The sequence below is a fragment of the Seriola aureovittata genome, chromosome 12 (genome assembly GCF_021018895.1).
Source record: "Seriola aureovittata isolate HTS-2021-v1 ecotype China chromosome 12, ASM2101889v1, whole genome shotgun sequence".
In the NCBI taxonomy this organism is placed as follows: domain Eukaryota; kingdom Metazoa; phylum Chordata; class Actinopteri; order Carangiformes; family Carangidae; genus Seriola; species Seriola aureovittata.
The window spans coordinates 15,096,648-15,115,464 of record NC_079375.1 but is presented as its reverse complement, the minus strand read 5'-3'; the positions used below and the strand labels follow the sequence as shown (position 1 = coordinate 15,115,464).

Sequence of the window (18,817 nt, the reverse complement as noted above, 5' to 3'; positions counted from 1 at the left end):
ACACACACACACACACACACACACACACACACACACACACACACACACTCACCTGCAGGGAATACTGGCTGAGTGTGGGCTGGAGACGGAAGGTGGTCCGCGGCCCCTCACCTCCCACGAGGCCGTAACGCAACACGATCTGATCGATCTTTGCTTTCGGTGGCGTCCACTCCACGAACGCCACAGTGTCTGACACATCGCGCACGATCAGCTGAGTGGGGCCATCAATCACTGTGAAAGACAGGCGTATGATTATTGAGTGTCCTGTTGCTATTGTTATGAACAAAGCAGGGTCACTGGGGAGTAATCACTTTGTAAACCTTGCCATCTATTGCTGCCCTTTTTTTTGACTAGGGCTGTGTATTATTTGATATCTTATAGCAAAACTCTTGAAGTTTTGTTAGATACCAGAATATACAAAGATACAGAAAAATGCTAATGCCAATTTCCTGCTGCCCAAGGAGATGTCATTAAATAGTTTGTTTTGTCTGACCAACACACAAATACTCAGTTTCCTTTCACATAGGTCAGTGTTTTGTTTCTCGTGCTTTGTGACCCCTAAAATAAAGCAGCATCTACTAGGTTTTGACCTCTAAACTTCATAATTGTCCCATCTGAATTCATTTTTGAGTTCCAAACATCGGAAACTATTTGATATTTTTACAAAAAAAAAAAAAAAATCAGATGCATTAACAAGAGACATAAGATAAAAAAGGGCAGGAGCAAATCACTCAATTTGCAAAGCTGGATCTAGATAATGTTTGGCTTAAAAAAATGATTTAAAAGATTAATGATCAAAACAGTTCAATCAGTTAACTAATTGATAAATCAAATAATGTTTCACCTCCACTTTGAGGAATTGAAACACTTGTGGCCAAGTCCCATTTTTCTTTCAACTAAAGAAAACTAAGCTTCACTTATCAAATGCTAAATATTGTCCAACTTCAAGCTGCTGTAAAAGAGCTTGGCCTTAATAATACACAGTCTTGGCCAAATTATGATTAAATGAAACAAAATCAAAGAGTAAGTTTGATGCCAACTTTTGGTTTGAACACATTTCAGTCAATATTCACAGGGAAGCCAAAATAGGCAACTTTAAATGAAAGGATGAAAGTTCATGTCGGTGCTTCAGGCTGCTGCAGCATTGCTGTAGATGTGGATTTGTTATCAGAAAAAGGTGTTCTCAGACAGCCAAGCATGTAAAACCTATCAGACCTGACACACGCTGAGGCAGTGGGCTTTATCTGTGCAAGGTGTAAACCATAAGCCATGATTAAAGTCTCTCCAAGCCGATTGCTGGAAAACAACATTTATTAGGTGTGAAGAGCTGAAAACACATCGGGCGTGATGAGAAAAACCCACTTCACAATGTTTGACACAAAGAGGATTCACTAAACATTTTCTCTACACTCATAGTTCTCATTGTTGGAACATCAACGCCAAGTGAAGAAATTTCAGTCAAAGCAATGGGGTGTTCAAGAATGTGATAATTAGCACTCTATTTCATTAACCTGTTAATTACTTCTTTCCACAAAAGCTATGATTTGACATCTGTTGCTGTAGCGGATGTCTGAAAAAAGGCAGGTGCTTTTGATTTTCACATCAACACTTTCCTCCACGAATCCCGCCGCAGTTAAATGGGGTTCAGAGAAACAACTTAAATGGCATTTATGCACAGTTTACGACAGCCGATTTGAACAATTCTCAAAACAAGTGCGAAAAAGGTGACAAACATCATTTAATGTTGAGGAAACGACCGAAATAGCACACGACACAATGCTTAGTTCAAAATGAATGTTTTAAAGTGAAAGCACGCCACGCTGCTCTGTGATAGCATAACTATTCTGTTGTTGGCCCCAGGGGGAACTTGTGTGAATGGCATATTTCACACTGTGCAATACAAGACCATTGTGCTCCTTTAAAGTCTTTCTTTAAGCTTTTGAGATCTATATAAGTCCCAGACTCAGCCTTGACATATTGCAGGTCCACCCTGATCCTTGATGTATTAGAAATTGGCCCCTTGGGTCTCGTCCTAGAAAACATCCTGAGGAAGACAGTTGCTGAGAACCAGTTCCCACATCAGCTGTCCTCTCCCTCTGGTTTTTCCTCCGACTCCTTCATCACGCTCTCGCTCCGTCTCAGAGGAAGGATAAATCTTTGTTCTAAATAATTGAGTAACTTCAGATTTGTCTTTTCCTCTTTCTTTATCCAATAAGTTGTCCTGCAGTGGGTCGACGTGAAAAATTAATGAGAGAGTGCCATGAATTATTAATCGATACTTAATTACAACCCATGAAAAGAACAAAGACTTGACAGGAAATTGATGGTGTTTTGACTGCAGACATCAGAGTTTGAATTGTTATGGACGAGGTTTGAATTGGATCTATTACAGACGTCCAAGTCGTATCAGCCGGGGGGTCCGGGGGGCGGCGGCAATACCACAGTGAGGTTTACATCAGGGACATAAATGGTGGTCGACCAACAGGTATATCAAAGTGGCACCTCCTGCCTGTGCCAGGGTATTTATCCAGGTGTGTACCATGTGTGTGTCACATCATGAGAGTGCAGGGAAAACTTTGTTAAGTTTAACCGATCACTTGACAGAAAATTAGTCAGCAGTTATAGCAATCTATCAATCATTTAAACAATTTATCAAGCGAAATGCCAAACATTTGCTGTTTCCAGCTTTTCAAATATGAGGACTCACTGTTTTTCTCTGTTATATAATCATTGCAAATTGAACAAAACTGGGTTTGGGAGTGTTGTTTGGACAAAACAAGCAATTTAAAATTTCATCTTGAGCTTAACTGAAAAACTTTCAATAATAAAAATTAAATTAAATTAATTAAAATTAAAACTTTATTATTAGAATAAACATTTAAAAATATCACAGACTGGTTGACACTGCTGTTACATTTTGATTCAAATGTCAATGAATCCTGATTGGTGCACCAAAGTACGTGACATCCCCTTTCTTCAAGTGAACCCCGCCCTCTTCAAAGCAGTGAGAAGCAAACAGACAAAAACACAGATACAAAATTCACTCATGTGAAAATCCGTTCTAAATTTGACAGAAAATTGTGTTTGATTGGGACCCCATCACTCACAGTAAAAAGCTGACTGAAAAAATAGGTTTCCGCAGTAATGCTAATGATGGCTATGTAGCAAAAGCAAAACTTCAAATAGCTCCTTTAACGTTATATTTTGGAGATGCCGTAACATTAACATGTAAGACATTTTAACTCTGTCTGTGCCTACAAGCATGCATTGTACCTATTCACGCGCCACCCAGGGGTTTGACATCATATCCCTACAGTATGTAAGGATTCATCTGTTCCCTTTCAGAATCAGAAGCAGCTTTTCATTTTTCATTCATACATACATGTTGTGACAGTAGCGGTGACTGGCTGACTTCGACCCTGGTCTCGGAGCGCCACCAAGTTGACAGTATACTCTTCCCCTGGTCTCAGACCAGTCTGCACAAAGGAAGTGATGGTGCTGGGTAGCTGTGCAGTCATCCCTCCATCATTGTCCTGGGGAAAAAAAACACAAACAGAAGTGATGTGATGAAAAGAGACTGGAACTCTGTTGCTCATTGTTATTATTCATATTTTGAGTAAATGTCAGTGTAGCACAAACCTCTTTTCTCAGAGGAGATAAAGAATCTGGCAGATAAAAGACTATCATCACCAGCAAGGCATAAACAATGACTCATGCAGCTGGTTTCTATGCGGTAAATTTTCTGCGCACTGAGATCTTTTCTTTTGACTTTTATGTAAACTTCTGGATGGTTTAACACATCAGATTCCCAAAGCGTGTTACTTGGCAAAAACGAAAATGTTGTGCCACAGTGATATTTCGCAGGCCCTGTTCTGCAAAGGCAGCACTCTGTGCATTTGCGATGGCCTGTCACTCATCCATATGGAGCTCCTGCTATTCCCAGCTGTTCTCAGAGAGCCAGTGTTGCACATGCACTTCCTGCCGACAGACAGATGTTACACCTACTGCTGCTCCAAGATCCCCAAAAGCCCGTGCTATGAAGGCTCGTATTAGAGCAGAATATATAACAGCTTGCTACTTTCCTGAATCAAAACTGTAATTAGAGATGTAATCCATTTAATCACCTCAACTAAATTACCAGGGTGGGCAGTAACACACCACGGTAGTGTTGCAATAACAAGTTGTGTTCAATCTCAATAATAATACAGTTAAATGCAAATTGTACAAAATGAATCACCTTAACAGTATATCCCACTCCCATCCCCTGTGTCAGTTAGCCCGCAATTAGTCATCATTCTCTGTGCTGACAAGCTCGCTTAGGTGAGGAATGACAAGAGAGATTTTATTGTGCCCTAGGGTGTCAAGACTGTAGAACTGAGTGCTCATTCATACTTTTAGGTTACTTATTAGGGTCATTTAGTATTTCAGACATAACTTCCATGTCTATAAAAAAGTGATTCTAATTATCCTTTAACTTTTCATAGATAAAAATATAATAATATTAGATTTGAAATGTGTTGTCGCAGTGATTAATATCTTAATTACTGCAAAAGGGAAATGCAGTTTCTTTGTCTTTATAATAATAGCTAAAAATAATCATCATCCTCATCATCATCATTAAGGCTACTATTCCCTTTGCCATTCTTCAAAATGCAATGTGCATCAGTGACACAGGTCTTGAAAGCAGTTTCCATAAGGTAGAAAGTATTTCTGATTAGAAAAAATTGATTCTGGAAAAATACATGGCTGCTGATTCTTTAAAAATGCAATTTTTCATTGCTGTGAGAACCATAATGGAAATTGTGGTGGTACCAGGTCTCTCAGAGACATATTATCACAAAACCTAGTCAAATAAAATATAGATAGATACTGTTAGGGGTAAGTGAGATAATATGTTTATATAATAAAATTATATATAAACCTGTATATACAGTAATGCATATGTATCATGTATGCAAGGGGAGCCCATGTGGCTTAATCACATAATTTCTTCAACACGATGCAGCTTCAGATTCTCAAATGAGTGAAGAAAATCTTAAGTTGTTCATGCACACTTCCAGGTACTGCCTTTTCTTCCCAGGAGTGAAGGACTGAGCCACAAAGTGCAATTTGAGCAGTTTTATAGCCAGAGGCATGAATTTACATCATTCATGTAGACATCATTTATGAACAAAATACTTTCTGCAAAGATAATACTGCATATTTACAAAGCTTCATCGTGTGTCCTGGACTTTGAGCTTTGACCATTTTGCTTGACTATTAACATGAATCTCAATGCTGAGATTCTTCAGGGAAACTCTTGTCACGTGTGTTTCTGAGTGTGTGGATTTAATTTCAAGAGTAGAGCAGCTTTTTTGAAAATCAAGGGATGGTTTACTCTGGAGGGAGCTTCTAGAGTAAAACTGAAAATGTGTCAATCTTGAAAAAGTCATATAATTGATTATTCTTATGACTATATATATATATATGACTCTAACACAACCAATATACACAACTAATAGACTAGTAAAATAATAATACTGTTCTAGTATTGAATGACTTTGATTGTTTTATAGATTTATCAAAATGTATTATTTATAAATTATTTATTACAAAAAGCCCAAAATGTGGCATACTAGATGGTGTGGTCGGTCAGTGCTACAAAAACACTGGCAGCATGGTATTTTATTGGAATGTCAGATATTTACTGTAGCTGTTTCTAACAGTGTTAACGGTGGGTCTTGACGCTCACCCTCCCTCCCTCCCTCCCTCCCTCTCTCTCTCACTCTCTCTCTTTCCTTTTTACAGGGTAGTGAGGTCTGTGTTTGTTCGCACAGGCCCAAGCTTTCATGCCTGCTTCCATTACGAGATTGTCAAAATTCACAATCCCCATTGCTGGATTAGATCCACAGGGGGCAGGGCTGCCAACTCATAATATGATTTCCCCTGTGGCTATAGCGAGAGAGGGAAAGCGTGGGGCGATAGAGGGAGGAACGTATACAGAAAGGAATAGAGAAGGGTGAAGGAGAAAGAATGGAGCGGAGGGTACCTTTGGGGGTAGAGAGGAAAGGGTTGGAGATCTCCACCAAGAGGTGGTGGATGTAAAGTAAAAACAAGAGATTATGAAGGGATGAAGGGAGAATTGGGGGGGTGGGGTGAATGATGCTAGGAGAAGAGGGACAGCCGTGCGACATGGACAATTGGGTAGAAAGAGAGAAGAAAGGAGGGCTAAAAGCTGCTTTTTCATTCAGAAACTCCATCCTTACAAGGGCATGAAATAAACACAAAAAAGCATCTTAACATCAGATTTAATGCTTTGAGTCTGGCCGGAGCAAAGGATATCTCCCCCTGAGAACACCTTAAAGGAGAAAACCAATTACTGTGAGAGGGCGCGAGATTAGAGTGCACAGAGTACCTGAGTTTACAGCAGGAATTAGAAAGAGAAAGCTTTTTTGCTTTCTGGCTTTCAACCTGGCCCTGCTATGGCTTTTCCAAGGGTTATTCTGGAAAAGGGTTTAATGGCTCATCCATCTAATAGCCAATAAGCTTAAGACAATCCGCTTGTCTAATTTGGTATGGGCCCCCAAGAAGACCTAAATCCATCCAGTTATTTTTCTTCCTGTTTCTGCACAGAAATTCAGAAAGTCATTTAGAGATTAGCATTAGTGAGATTTTAAAATAATTCTTTTCAATCAAGAATATTTGGTTTGCTTAATAAGCAAAATGGAAAATCTCTGCAGTTGTGTGTGTGGGACAGCAGACAAATCTGTCATTTGCTGATGATTCATTAAAAGCATTAAAAAACTCAGTCTCTTCCCCTTCTGTTTGGTTTGCTCCCCCACCCCCACCTCTTGCAACACACGCACACACAGTACACTCTGCAGTCTTACATTGAGACTGACAGAGAACACATACACTCAGCGTTCACACAGCTTTACTCTACCTTAGGGATGAAGCTGATCTCCCATCCATCGAAGGAATAGTAGAAAGGTTGCCACTGGACCTCCACTGACGTCTCTGTGATGGATTTGAAAACTAAACCATCCGGATTGGAGAGATCTGGAGAGGTAGCCAGAGACGTATTATTGTTCTTCAGTGACCCACACAGCCTATAAATCAAAACTCCATCTAATGCTGAGGGTGTCCGATGCCGAACCTTTCTCTTTTGAATTTCTGTTACTGTTCTGCTGCCTCTGTCCTTATTAATTTTCTTTCTTTGACTGATGCTGCACTATGCTTACTGTTTGTAAATGATTTTTTGCATTTGAACACCTGCCTGATAACACACACCAAAGACTTTTTTTCAGCTCATACATGCCATGATTTAGACAGCGCTGATGATACTTATATAGTCACTTCAGAAAGTGTTCACCTCTTCACTTTTATCATACTTTATTATGTTGAAGATTTAGTTTTAAATTGATAAAACTGCCCATCAATAATGAAAAAAGTGAAATCATGTTTTTAGAAATTCCATTAAAAATCAAAAACTGAAATCTCTCATTCACAAAAGGCAATTCTATTCACTTAATAATTAACTTTTACATCTAAAACACAGTAAAGTCTGCACAAAGTGACGGGCTCTGGATACTTTCTAACGGTCCTGTATTTAAAACCTGCAATATTGATTCCTTGGTTAGTAGCCATAGCTCATACTTTGATCTAACAAAATGCTAAAATTACTTTTTTTTTTCACGGGCAGCTGGGTCCCCACAAATCTTTCCAGATAATCAAATACTACATTTTATAATTAAGTTTAGCAAAGACAAGCCAACAAATCATATCCTCACTGACAAATGGTTGCATAAAACTTAAATGCCCTAAATTGGCTTTATTACTCCAATTTCTGCTATCACAGAAATTAAATTCACTTATCTGTGAAATGGAGGATCATTTTGCCAGCAAAGACTATACACCATCAAAGTGTATCAAGCTGTGTATCTGCCAGCTCTTTATGAGCTGACACAACTTTCTGTTGCCATTGAAGAAAGCTCATTACTTAGTCGGAGACTGGGTGAGTTTGAATACTTGTAATGAGTAATGGAAGCGACTGGTATGTTTCTCTGTCAGGTCCGATGGCGTGAACCCGGCATGAACACCAGCTAGGAGGTACATGTTCAAAAGGAGCTCGTATTTGTGTGTGTGAGTATGTACAAGAGTGTGAGTGACACACAGCAGGTGTTACAGGTAGGAATCATAACCAGTTGGCACAGAGGAGCATGTGGTATTCTCACTCTATTGACAGTGAGAAACATCTTTGGGAGAATTTAACAATAAAAAAAAAAAAGAAAGAAAGAAAGAAAGAAAGAAAGAAAGGCAGTGAGAGACAGTGTGTGTGTGCATCCTCCTGAATGTGACTGTGTGCATGTATGAATGCATGAGTGATTCTGGGTGAGAAAATAAACAGAGGTATTTAATTTAAATTTTTTTAGCCCTCTATGGGAACATTTTGTCAAAACATCACACAGGACTGGACTGCACTTACAGGTCCAAACAGTAATGCTGTCAGGGACGCTGATACTGTTGTTAATGACAGCGAACACATTGATGTTGTACTCCATGCCAGCTTCCAGGCCTGAGATAGTGCAGGTAGTGGTATTGCCTGGAATCCTTATCTCTAATTGCACACCTGACAGAGAGACAGATACAAAGATACACAGATACATGGATACACTTAAAAAAAAAAGAAAGAACAACTGTCAATCAACTGAAAGCTAAATTACAACCTTCCTGGCTTTGAAAGGCTGCGCTTACCTCCGGGGCTGCTTGGTGTGTAGGTCACCAAGAAATCTGTCAGCACAATTGAGCCCTCCCACTCCAGGTCAACAGTGCGATCAGTCACCCCTCGGACCATCAAGTTCATGACAGGTGCCACTTTTGACACAGAAAAAAGAAAAACAATATCATTATTAATATTTTGTGTGTTTTTGTCTCAGCTTCAGATCAAATACCTGTGTCACCTTTATGTGCCTTAAATAAAGACTGCAGTTAGCCATAGCCTGAACTGTGAAAGTTTTCCACAAAGTTTTTTTTTCCCTGGTAACCGCTGTGTTTTGGTGTGCTACATGAGGCACGAGGACACCATTCCTGCCAACCGGTCCAACACGGAGCTACACAGGAAGGAATGTATATTTTTTACCAGGAAATAGTCCCAAGATAAAAACATAAAATACAAAAAAGAAATGACAACTCATATGACCCATGAATGTGGATGTGTGTTTTAGCCAGCAAAGGGCTGTATTTTAAGTTGGTCTGACAAATTGGAAATTCTGCCAAAAATACTACAAAAGCTAAAACATAGTTGCGCGCTTTAGGAAATGACTGGCAGCAGTGTAAAGGTTTAAACATATAGTAGTAAATCCTGGTCCTGTTCACTTTTAGATAATGTCAAGTTGCCTCCTGCATTTTCAGTTATGTCCATATTTTAAAAGAAAACAATATTCAGACAGCTTACTGAGTACGTCTCTGCTCAGACTCGAGCAGACTGATGCACTGTGAATGTGCATTCCAGCCAGTACAAGAAGCCAGTGCTTGTGGCAACAAAGGGCTTAGTGTTAACATGAGAGGGAGAAGTACTGTCACTCATTCTTGGTTGAAGTGGAGATCGTCAAGGCCATAAACCTGAGAGATGGTGTTGAATGTAAATGTGGAGGCATAAAAAGTGTTTACAGCTCCCTCTGCAAAAAACAATGAGCAGCAGGGGGGTGGGGGGTGGGGGGGTGGTGGTGGTGGTGAAGGACATAAAGGATGAGAAGACAAGACAGAAGGTACAAACAGTTTGAGTTGAAGAAACGACGAGATGTGCTCGAGGAAAACCAATGACTAAAATAGAAAGATGGAAAGATGGTTTAAAGAGAGAGAATGAGGAAAAAAGAAGAATGAAAAGATAGAAAGAGAGAGAGAGAGAGAGGGAGAGAGAGAGAGAGAGAGAGGCAGTGAGTGTGATGTTGTGATAAACACCCTCTCACACAATCATCATCTCTACATCCTGCGATACAGAAATCTACAGCACAGCTCTGGGGACTCCTCGGGGAACCTTTGGACACTCAAGTAGCCGTTTCAGCTACTTCCTCACACACTCGGCAGATGGCTGCATGCTTCACATTGGTTTGCTCATTTCAAAATAGTGAACCTGCACTGGAGAAAACTCCTGCAGCATTCACTTAGCTTGATTTATTTCATCAATTGGATTCAGCTTCGTCAAGTGCATGAAGGAAATAACAAATCAAAAGAAGGAGCAATAATCCGTGGAATAGGTGGAGTGATTGAATGAGGTCAGGCAGGAGGCTGAACAGATGAGCTGCTTGAAAGTAAAAACATTAACTCCAATAGAAAGTGAAGGGCAGGCTCTACAGTGAGTACTTTGGAAAAGGTTGCTCTGAAAAGTTAGTCAACTATGTTGAAGCTGTGACTTTACACTGAAAATAAAGCAAAGACTTGTTATATGAAAGGTCACCGACGACCACTTAGTCTAAATGCAAATACTTTCAATTGATTGTCGCCCAGGACAAGTGCAACCTTTGCGACTAGGCCAGGTCCAAACTTCAACAGCACTTCTTAGTTCCTCAAGTCATCTCCTTGTTCTTTTTTAATCTAATTACAGATCAAGCACATTTTGTTCTTCTGCCTGAAATGTCTAAGGATGAGTTTAAAGGACTTCACTACCAACGTCTCTACCCAGGTAGAGAACAGAAAATTCAACAGAATCGTGAAGGGACATCTTCACAGGACCTTTAGCCTGAACGCATGCTGCGCAGCATTCGAAACAATATACCACAACTTATTACCTGTGCTACTTATCTGCATCAATATTATGTCTCATCACTACACAGTGGACATATAACTTACAAACTCATTCGAAAGGTTTGTGAAACCATTTCTCATGCATGAATCCTTCCTACGGTTTGCTTCAAACAGGAGACTTGCTGAGGGTTATTCAAGAATCTCGCCTGAAGTCTTTAAGTCTCATTAGGTCTAATCGGCACGCCATCATAGGCAGATACAGCAAAATCTACTGATCTAAAACCTTGATGATAAACCTCCAGCTGACAACGGAGGTCAGTGCATCATCAGAGGACTAACTTACCTTCAGGCTACTTTGTGTAATGACATTTCTCTTGTTAATTTTCTGATTAAATTTAAAGTTTCAATGTCAAGTACAGTATTTTCGAGTTTGTATATAATAGAAAACATCTGAATGATACAGGGTGTGGGCAGACTTTATTCTTTGGTGCTCCTTCCTCTTTGCAAGTATCTTTGCTTGTTTGTTGCCTGTAATTACCTAAAAAAAAAAAAATGTCCAGTCCATAAACACCACCTGTTGTATGTTTTATTATGAGTGAAAAGTAAACTAACTGTTAAGTTATGCTGAAATGCAAATTTGGTTTCTTACCCTACACTCTGCTGTGTCCAAAATAGAAGAAGCACACTACATGTTTGCTGAAAGATCAGACCCACACTCCTGTTTCTTTTGGCTGGCAAAAAAGCCAGCTCCAAAACACATACTGTTAAAGATGTATTTTCATACAATTTCTATTCAGAGCAGGAGAATTGCTTGCGGATATTAAAGGAGTTTTGTCACAAGCCACAACACAATTACAGCCGAAACCACGGAAACGGGACGTGTCCTCACGATTCTGAGACAGACCATGACTGACACAGAAATGTTGTGTCCTCTTCCTGTGGCTGTCATGTTACGCTTAGGTGTTTGCTTGTGTTTAAAACGGCTGCTTGATTGTGTGATGTGCTGGACTGTCACATGTGAAGGGACAAAGCTACTCTATACAGTAGGCTATTAAACTGCTATACTACTGTGTGATCTGCTGCAAGTGAAAAAGCCACGCTCTTCAAACCTGACTGACGCTCTAGAGCAGAGCAGGGCAATAAAATATGGCAATAAAATAGCCAAGGGACGATAGCAAACTTGTTTGTAGTTTTCATATACACTGCAGGACTTGAAATCCGCAGCTATGAGAGAAATGTAAATGTCAGTTGTCACCGCAGCCGCACTCAGAGGATGCCAACAACGTGAGAACGTCACTGCTACTTTCCCACTGAAGCGTCAAAGCGATCGTGGAATACCTCTGCTGTCAAGATTAAATGCCAGTCTTCAGCACAAGTTGATCGCTGCTTCGTGGGTGGATATATTTCTATGTAAAGATATACTGTATCTCACCCCATGTCTGAAACATCCAATTTAAATTCAACAGCCTCCATTATTTCTCATAGTGGGAGAACATACACAACCATAATTGAATCAAAAATACGTCCCGTTTTCTTCAGCTTATGATAACACGAAACACTTAAGCCTGTCACACTACAGGTCTCTGGTAGCTGAGCTGCTTTGTTTTGTATTCAGTAAACTATCCCCTACAAGTATTGGCTATTTTAGCCTTTAATTGCAAAGAAATTGCAATTCAGACACCCTCATTTGGTATAGATATTAAATGGGAGGGCAATGCTGAGAAATCAGCCTTAGTAATATGATTTGCAGTCTCTCTATCTCTCGCTCCTCTAGCTGTCCTCATCCGTCACTTTGTTGACAGCTGCCCCAAATGGCGGAGGAGGATCTGATATTTCGGTGTGGAGAGCTGGCTCGGAACAAAGGTAAGCACGGCTCAGAAACCGTCTCGGCTGCAGCTAATGTGACAGTTCTCTCCACGGATGAAAGTGACTTTTGACAAATGGATGCTGTTACACCTTCTGCTGTCCAGCAAGTCAGGCGCCCCGCCACCTACATTATAGCAGAGAGTGGTTTGTTTTTCAGGGCTGCACGTATACTAAAAATGATGCGGCTGAGAGTTGTGTTTTCAGACCTGTGGCCCAGTGAACCGCTACTTCAGAGAGAGAGAGAAAAAAAAAAGCTTTGCATTTTGAAGTCTGTGCAACAAATTAGATCTATCAATCTGTGTGGCTGGACAACCATGAGTCAGAGAGAGCAGTGGGTAAGATTCTTCATTTTTAATTGACATCATATCAGTGACATCTAACAGTGTGAGAACATCCAAAGCTATATTTGTAGCTACAAGAGTAGCTTAAGAGAATATACTGTATTTTACTTTTTGTTAGTTTTATTTATTAAGCGGAACCAATCTGTTTTTTCTTTTTTTTTTCTTTCTTTGAATTACTCCCACACATTAAGTAAAGCAGATAAAGAGACATGAAATTTTGCTAGACTGTAATCTCAAGCGTGCATTCAATTTTTGCACCCAAACAAACATCAGCAATAGTAATAATCATTAATGAAGAGAAAATGTGACGACACTACAGAAATTCCCTCTCTGCAATGGAGGCACTCCATCTAATGCTGCAGCTCTAGTTTTGAAGGAAACCTGTTCTTGCGCAAAAAATTCATCCTGAACTGAGTTTGTGGGTCACAGAGTGTCATTGTGAAATCTGGGCTTCTGCTCTGTTACTTGGTCCAAGTCACACTGACAGAGAGTGTTAAGGGAGGACAACTTCTTTGCCCAGAGTTTCTGCTTCAAGGAATTGAACCACAAATGTCAGACAAACTACTTTTTGTACATGACAAGAGTCAGAGGATTAAACTGATGTGAAGGATAAAAAGTAACAGCCTACCAGAGTTGCAGTCATCTCCAGCAAAGCCATCCTGGCAGACACAGAAACCTTCCTTGCAGATTCCCTTCTTGCTGCAGTTGTTGGCACAGTACACCAGCGAGCAGTCCTCTCCCACATACCCGGGCCGGCACTGGCACGTCCCGTTGACACACAGCCCCTGGTCCGAGCAGTCATTGAGACACCTCCCGACCATGCAGTCCTCGCCAGTGAAGGACTCCTCGCACACACACTCTCCGTCTATACACAACCCTCGGCCCGAGCAGTCCGAAGGGCACCGCGGCTCTGAACAGTTGTCGCCTCCAAAGTCACGGTCGCACACACACTCCCCTTCAACGCACACCCCCTGGCCGGAGCAGTCGTCCGGGCAGCGAGGCTCGGAGCAGTTCTTGCCGGTCCAACCTTCCTCACAGATGCAGCCACAAAGGTCAAAGCTGAAGCTGCCATGGCCACTGCAGCCTGGGACAAAGTCCAAACGACCTGTGGAAAAAATATGTATATTCATCACAAATTATGTAGCGAAATAATGCTTGATTCAAACATGGAAAGCCTCCCACATAATCTGCCTTACAGGAATAGTTCCATATTTTGGGTAATATTACATTTAGTGCCTTTTTAAGAGGACAGCTAGCCTAGATAAATTGAATGTCATTTACATTTCAAGAATTTGACCATTTCAATATCAGGACAGGAGTTAAATTATATTAAACTTTTAATCTGCTTCATCTCTACATGCCTCAACAGACTTGATGAGAGAAACAGTAGTGAAGACATCAATGAAAACCTTTCTCATTTTTTTGCATTTCCATCCTGCTACCGTCCTCTCCAGCTGCGCATTTCATCCTCATTCTGATTCAGATTGTGACTGCTGGAGATAATCACAGTCTCACCGTAGAGATGGAGCGTTTTCAGAAAATATTCGAATGGGGTGACGGTGTCAATGAAGCAGATCCTTTAACCGTAATATGTCCTATAACGCTATCCATTCCAGTCCCCTCATATTATAATGGCAGCATCTCCTGAATAGTGAACTAAATTTTTACCAGTAGCAAAGGTTCCTCCACACCTTTTAGTCCGAGACTGTGCAGCAGAATAAAAACGTCGCCCTCCAGCATCAATATTCTTCTCTCGTCTGTTTCCTCTTTTTTTTTTCTGACGGTTTTATCTATAATACCTGTTTTTTCTTCTTGCCACATATGAGACTGGCTGTTTCGAACATTTTTCTTGCAGTCATGTCAACGGTTGATACCAGATATATTTCTATCATATTTTAAAGATTATATTTTTTGTGCAAATACTGTGGCTTATACAGTATAAACAAAAACGACATCTTCAAACTTTACCCATATGCTTTGCTGTCAGTGTTAAACAGTACTCACCCATGGCTGAGCTCTCCCCACAGCACCCAGATCCACACTGAGCTCTGAGCATGGAAACTTCTCTCTCCAGCATCTCCACCCTGGTGGCGAGCTGCTGGATTGTGGTCGTTGCTGTACAACCACATGCAGCTTTTGGGATATTGATGCGGTGGGTAAATGTGACCTGAGCAAGAAGAACAGTACGGTTAAGACGTGCACTTAAGCATTTGGGTAATTATGGGACAAAGTGCATTTAGTTAATTTTAAAGTGACACGTCACCCAAACTATATATTTCAAGTATCAAACACTCAACTCAAACTCAAACTAACTGTATTTATCTTTTTGGAACTTCATACGTGTAAAAGCGTCAGTGCAAACACAACACACACTCGGTCAAACAAAAACGCAGAGTAGACGACAAATGAGTACAGCTTAGCGAGTGTAAAACAGTCTCAAATATTAAGCGTGCTTAAAATAGTCCAAAGATAAATAGTAGTAGGTGAGTGGAGTCAGGCCCCGAGCTAACTCAGGCATTAATGAGTCTGATGGATGTGGGCACAAAGCTTGACATGGCCCGCTTGGTCACTCACCTCTAGCCCTGCAGACTTGGAGAGTGGCAGATAAAAGGTTTATAGTTTTGTCTGTCTGAACTGAGAGAACTGAGGCCGTAGTCAGTTTTAATGGTACAATAAAAAGTAACAAAATGTCTCCAGGAACTTCTTAAACCTGCAACATTATCCGATTTCACCAAACAGCAGGAGCAAAAGGTGGGCTCCTACAAACAAGCTCAACAGGGTCATGTGTGAGAATTCAGTGGGAAGTGGTATACTTTAATAAATTGTGGCTAAAATATGGCTGACTGGAACATGCTGAGCATATGAATGGGAAGTGGAGAAGTGGACTGAGCTGCAGGAGTGGTTTGACAATTTGCTATGCTTGTTTTGATCTTTTTTTTTTTTCTACTGTGAAAACGGCTCACATTGGAATCAATTTTAACTGACTCGGATTTGAGCTTTCATCCTTTATGAAGGATCAATCAACAGACTTTGTACACCCACCTTTCAAATCTACAGGGGGTGACTGTGACTGTGTTTGGCTCAACTATCACTTTCATTAAATCTGGGTAAAATAATTCATCATAAATATCGAAATGTAAATGACTATGTCTGATGAAACAGATGTTGTCCTTTGGAAATGTTTCCGTGCCACATGAAAGTCAATTAACTACCCCCATGTCTTATTCCCTGTTCACACATGCAAACGCAAAGCAGCAGGCTGCCTCTCGCCTCTCACGAGCTTGAAGCTTTCGAGGTGTGTAACATTAAGCACATGATTTACACACTCAGCTCTGGTTGGACAGTTATGTTCTCCTGTTGCCACAGAACTTCTGCACAACTAAATAGTGCACTTCCGGAGTGATGTGTTTCCACACATTGTTTTCATTTTCAAGTCCAGGTAATTCGCTAAAGTTATATCACAATGGGGCAGCTGGCTGGAGGCGGCGGCCATCGGCCTCTCCCCCCATTTATCTGAAGTGATTTACATGGCGGGGTTGGATCAGAAAACATCTTCTGTTCAGAGTCACAACAACTGCAACAGGTTGTCTCCAGGCAGCGGAGGACATTTACATGAAGTTGAGCCTTTCTCAACTTAAAAAAAAAAAAAACCTACCTGGCTGTCAGCATCCAGTGTCTGCTCAGAGTATTCTGTTGGTCCATTTGGATCCATTGGACCCTCCACAGAGGGTCCGGACCCCAGCTCAGCACGTGAACCTTTAAAATGAAAAAATACGTCTTGAAAACTTTGTATCAGTCTACAAAAGGTGTTTCAAGGACAGCAGATAAGCGTGTTTAAACCCAAATGCTCGATCGATCAGGAGACCTCACCGTCACCTTGTGCAGGTGGTGCGGAGGCGTCCAGGTCAACAGAGCACAGAGACTCCAAGGGAACATTGATGTTGTAGACATGATTAAAGACCACGGGCTGCTCGCGCAGGGTCTGGTTGGCTGAGGAAGTGGGCTGATCCCCCCCTGGGGTCTGTCTCCTCACTCTGGTGGTACGAACCAGCTTGTTGTCTCCTGATGGAGCAGCATGAGCGGCACCCTGGAGAGAGAGACAATATGAAATAAAAAACACTGCGCGCAGTTTGGACTCAGGGGGTTCCAGTTGTTTTTCTCCTTTCTATCTTGTGTTTACAGAATGATGGAGTGAAAGCTAAGAAAAGAACCCGGGGGGACACAAAACAATATGACACTAATATTCACTATATGAAGGATTTTCTCACTGCTGTAACACTGACAAAGCAATTTTCGCGTTAAAAATGTGGGTCATTTGCAAAAGACTGTAGCATCAGTTGAGTATTTTAAGATTGTGCTTTCTTTGTGTCTGGCAGGGAGCTCAGAGAATTTCTAATATTAAATAAGCAAGTGATATTTCAAGGGGAAAGGAATGATAAGCAGAAAATATAGCCACTGGCAGACACGTCTAAAGACCAGTGGACCAACTCAGCTACGTGTTGCTGAATATGAAATTTCATTGATTTCTTAAAATATTTGATTAAGAAAGTTGTTAGTATATGATCTCTAGCACCACCGGCATGAAATTGACCATTCACTAAACCCAGTCCCAGAACACATGTTGAAACGATGTGCATAGGTAATCAGTAAGAGTGATACTCTGCATTTAAAAAGTTTGGAGGGTATATGTCTTTTTTTTTTTTTCCTTTAGCCCTTTCAAACTGAAGTGTGAAAGTGTATGGAATGGATTTAACAGTGTTATTCTGCCCCAACATAAAGCGCAATGGTTACAATGTCCGGCTGAGTAACTTCCTAGCGACAGTGGTAACCAAGTGTCACTTCTAAGGGCCAGAGAGCGCATCACCTGTTCACAGCTACATCCACTGTGTAGTATTCCCTCACTGCGTGGAAGCTGGTCCTGGACGTTATTAGAGCTTAGGCCAACTTTAGCAGCTCTGTCACTCCAGAAGCCGCAGCCAGTATTACTAAAGGTAAAGTCATGCTTTTTTTTTTACTGTATGTGAGTCCTCATCCTAAAAGCCTTTACACTTGTCATGTTAAAAGTGAGAACTGAAAATACAAACAGGTATGTGAGCTAACATGTTTCCTTCTTATACTTCTATCACGAGGACCAGCCAGCTCCTCCTTCCAACGTAATGTTGCTTCTTTATTTCCATGTCTTCTAAATGGATTATCAGATGGTGGAGATTCTGACTCTTTACCTGTGACACGCAGCTCTTGCCTCAATCTTTTGGCACAACATAACTTATATAACCACCAAACGCATATTTAGTATTTATTACAATGATCAGTCGGAAGGTGAGGGGTGGGGTGGGGGGATCACAGTTGTAACACTAGGTCCCACAGTAACAAAGAGGGTCTACTTTCTAGGGGAAATGTAAAGGGAAACAAATATAAAATATTAAAAACAAACAGAAAGCGCGCAGGTAGTCTGAAGCATCGCTTCTCTTTGATTCTCAAACCGACCAGGAGTTTGAGTGGATTTGTGCCTAGAGTTAAGTGATTAACATGGCTGCCAAAAATAGTAGATTCCAAATAAATAATGAATATGAAAAAAGCCCAGGGCAGCTGCACACAGTTGAGAAAAGATAGGCAGGTCTATTTTGTCTGAACAAATTTTACCTGTAGAGCAAGAAACAGAGCCAAAACCAGGATCCAGCCTGTTATGGGCACAGTGGCCCTGTAGTGTTGCTGTGCCAGTGGCATGCTGGGAAGAAACCTCACGGCTCCTGTCCACTCACACCTGTGGGGAAGTAGCAGAAAGGTGGGAAAAGAGAAAAAGACAGAAATGCGAAGAGTTGGTATAAAGGGAAAAAAAAGCAGGCAGTGATGGTGTTTGTGTTGCATGTGCTTTCAATGTACATTGG

At 40.9% G+C, this 18,817-nt stretch overlaps 1 protein-coding gene across 5 annotated transcripts in view; it reads right to left on the bottom strand.

Annotated features, from left to right (window-relative positions):
• tnr (tenascin R (restrictin, janusin)) overlaps nucleotides 1–18,817 on the bottom strand; it is a 169,360-nt gene that overhangs the window by 54,826 nt on the left and 95,717 nt on the right. For 4 of the 5 annotated variants that reach the window (XM_056390869.1, XM_056390874.1, XM_056390873.1 and 1 more), the window contains 10 exons: nucleotides 18,573–18,693; nucleotides 16,800–17,016; nucleotides 16,585–16,685; nucleotides 14,934–15,096; nucleotides 13,558–14,034; nucleotides 8,734–8,853; nucleotides 8,465–8,608; nucleotides 6,923–7,038; nucleotides 3,383–3,533; nucleotides 53–231 (listed from right to left, as the gene is read on the bottom strand). In XM_056390869.1, the coding sequence (XP_056246844.1) occupies nucleotides 53–231; nucleotides 3,383–3,533; nucleotides 6,923–7,038; nucleotides 8,465–8,608; nucleotides 8,734–8,853; nucleotides 13,558–14,034; nucleotides 14,934–15,096; nucleotides 16,585–16,685; nucleotides 16,800–17,016; nucleotides 18,573–18,656 (1,752 nt within the window). In that variant the 5' untranslated portion in view covers nucleotides 18,657–18,693. The remainder of the gene's footprint in view (nucleotides 1–52; nucleotides 232–3,382; nucleotides 3,534–6,922; nucleotides 7,039–8,464; nucleotides 8,609–8,733; nucleotides 8,854–13,557; nucleotides 14,035–14,933; nucleotides 15,097–16,584; nucleotides 16,686–16,799; nucleotides 17,017–18,572; nucleotides 18,694–18,817) is intronic. The other variant, XM_056390871.1, reaches the window with a different exon arrangement.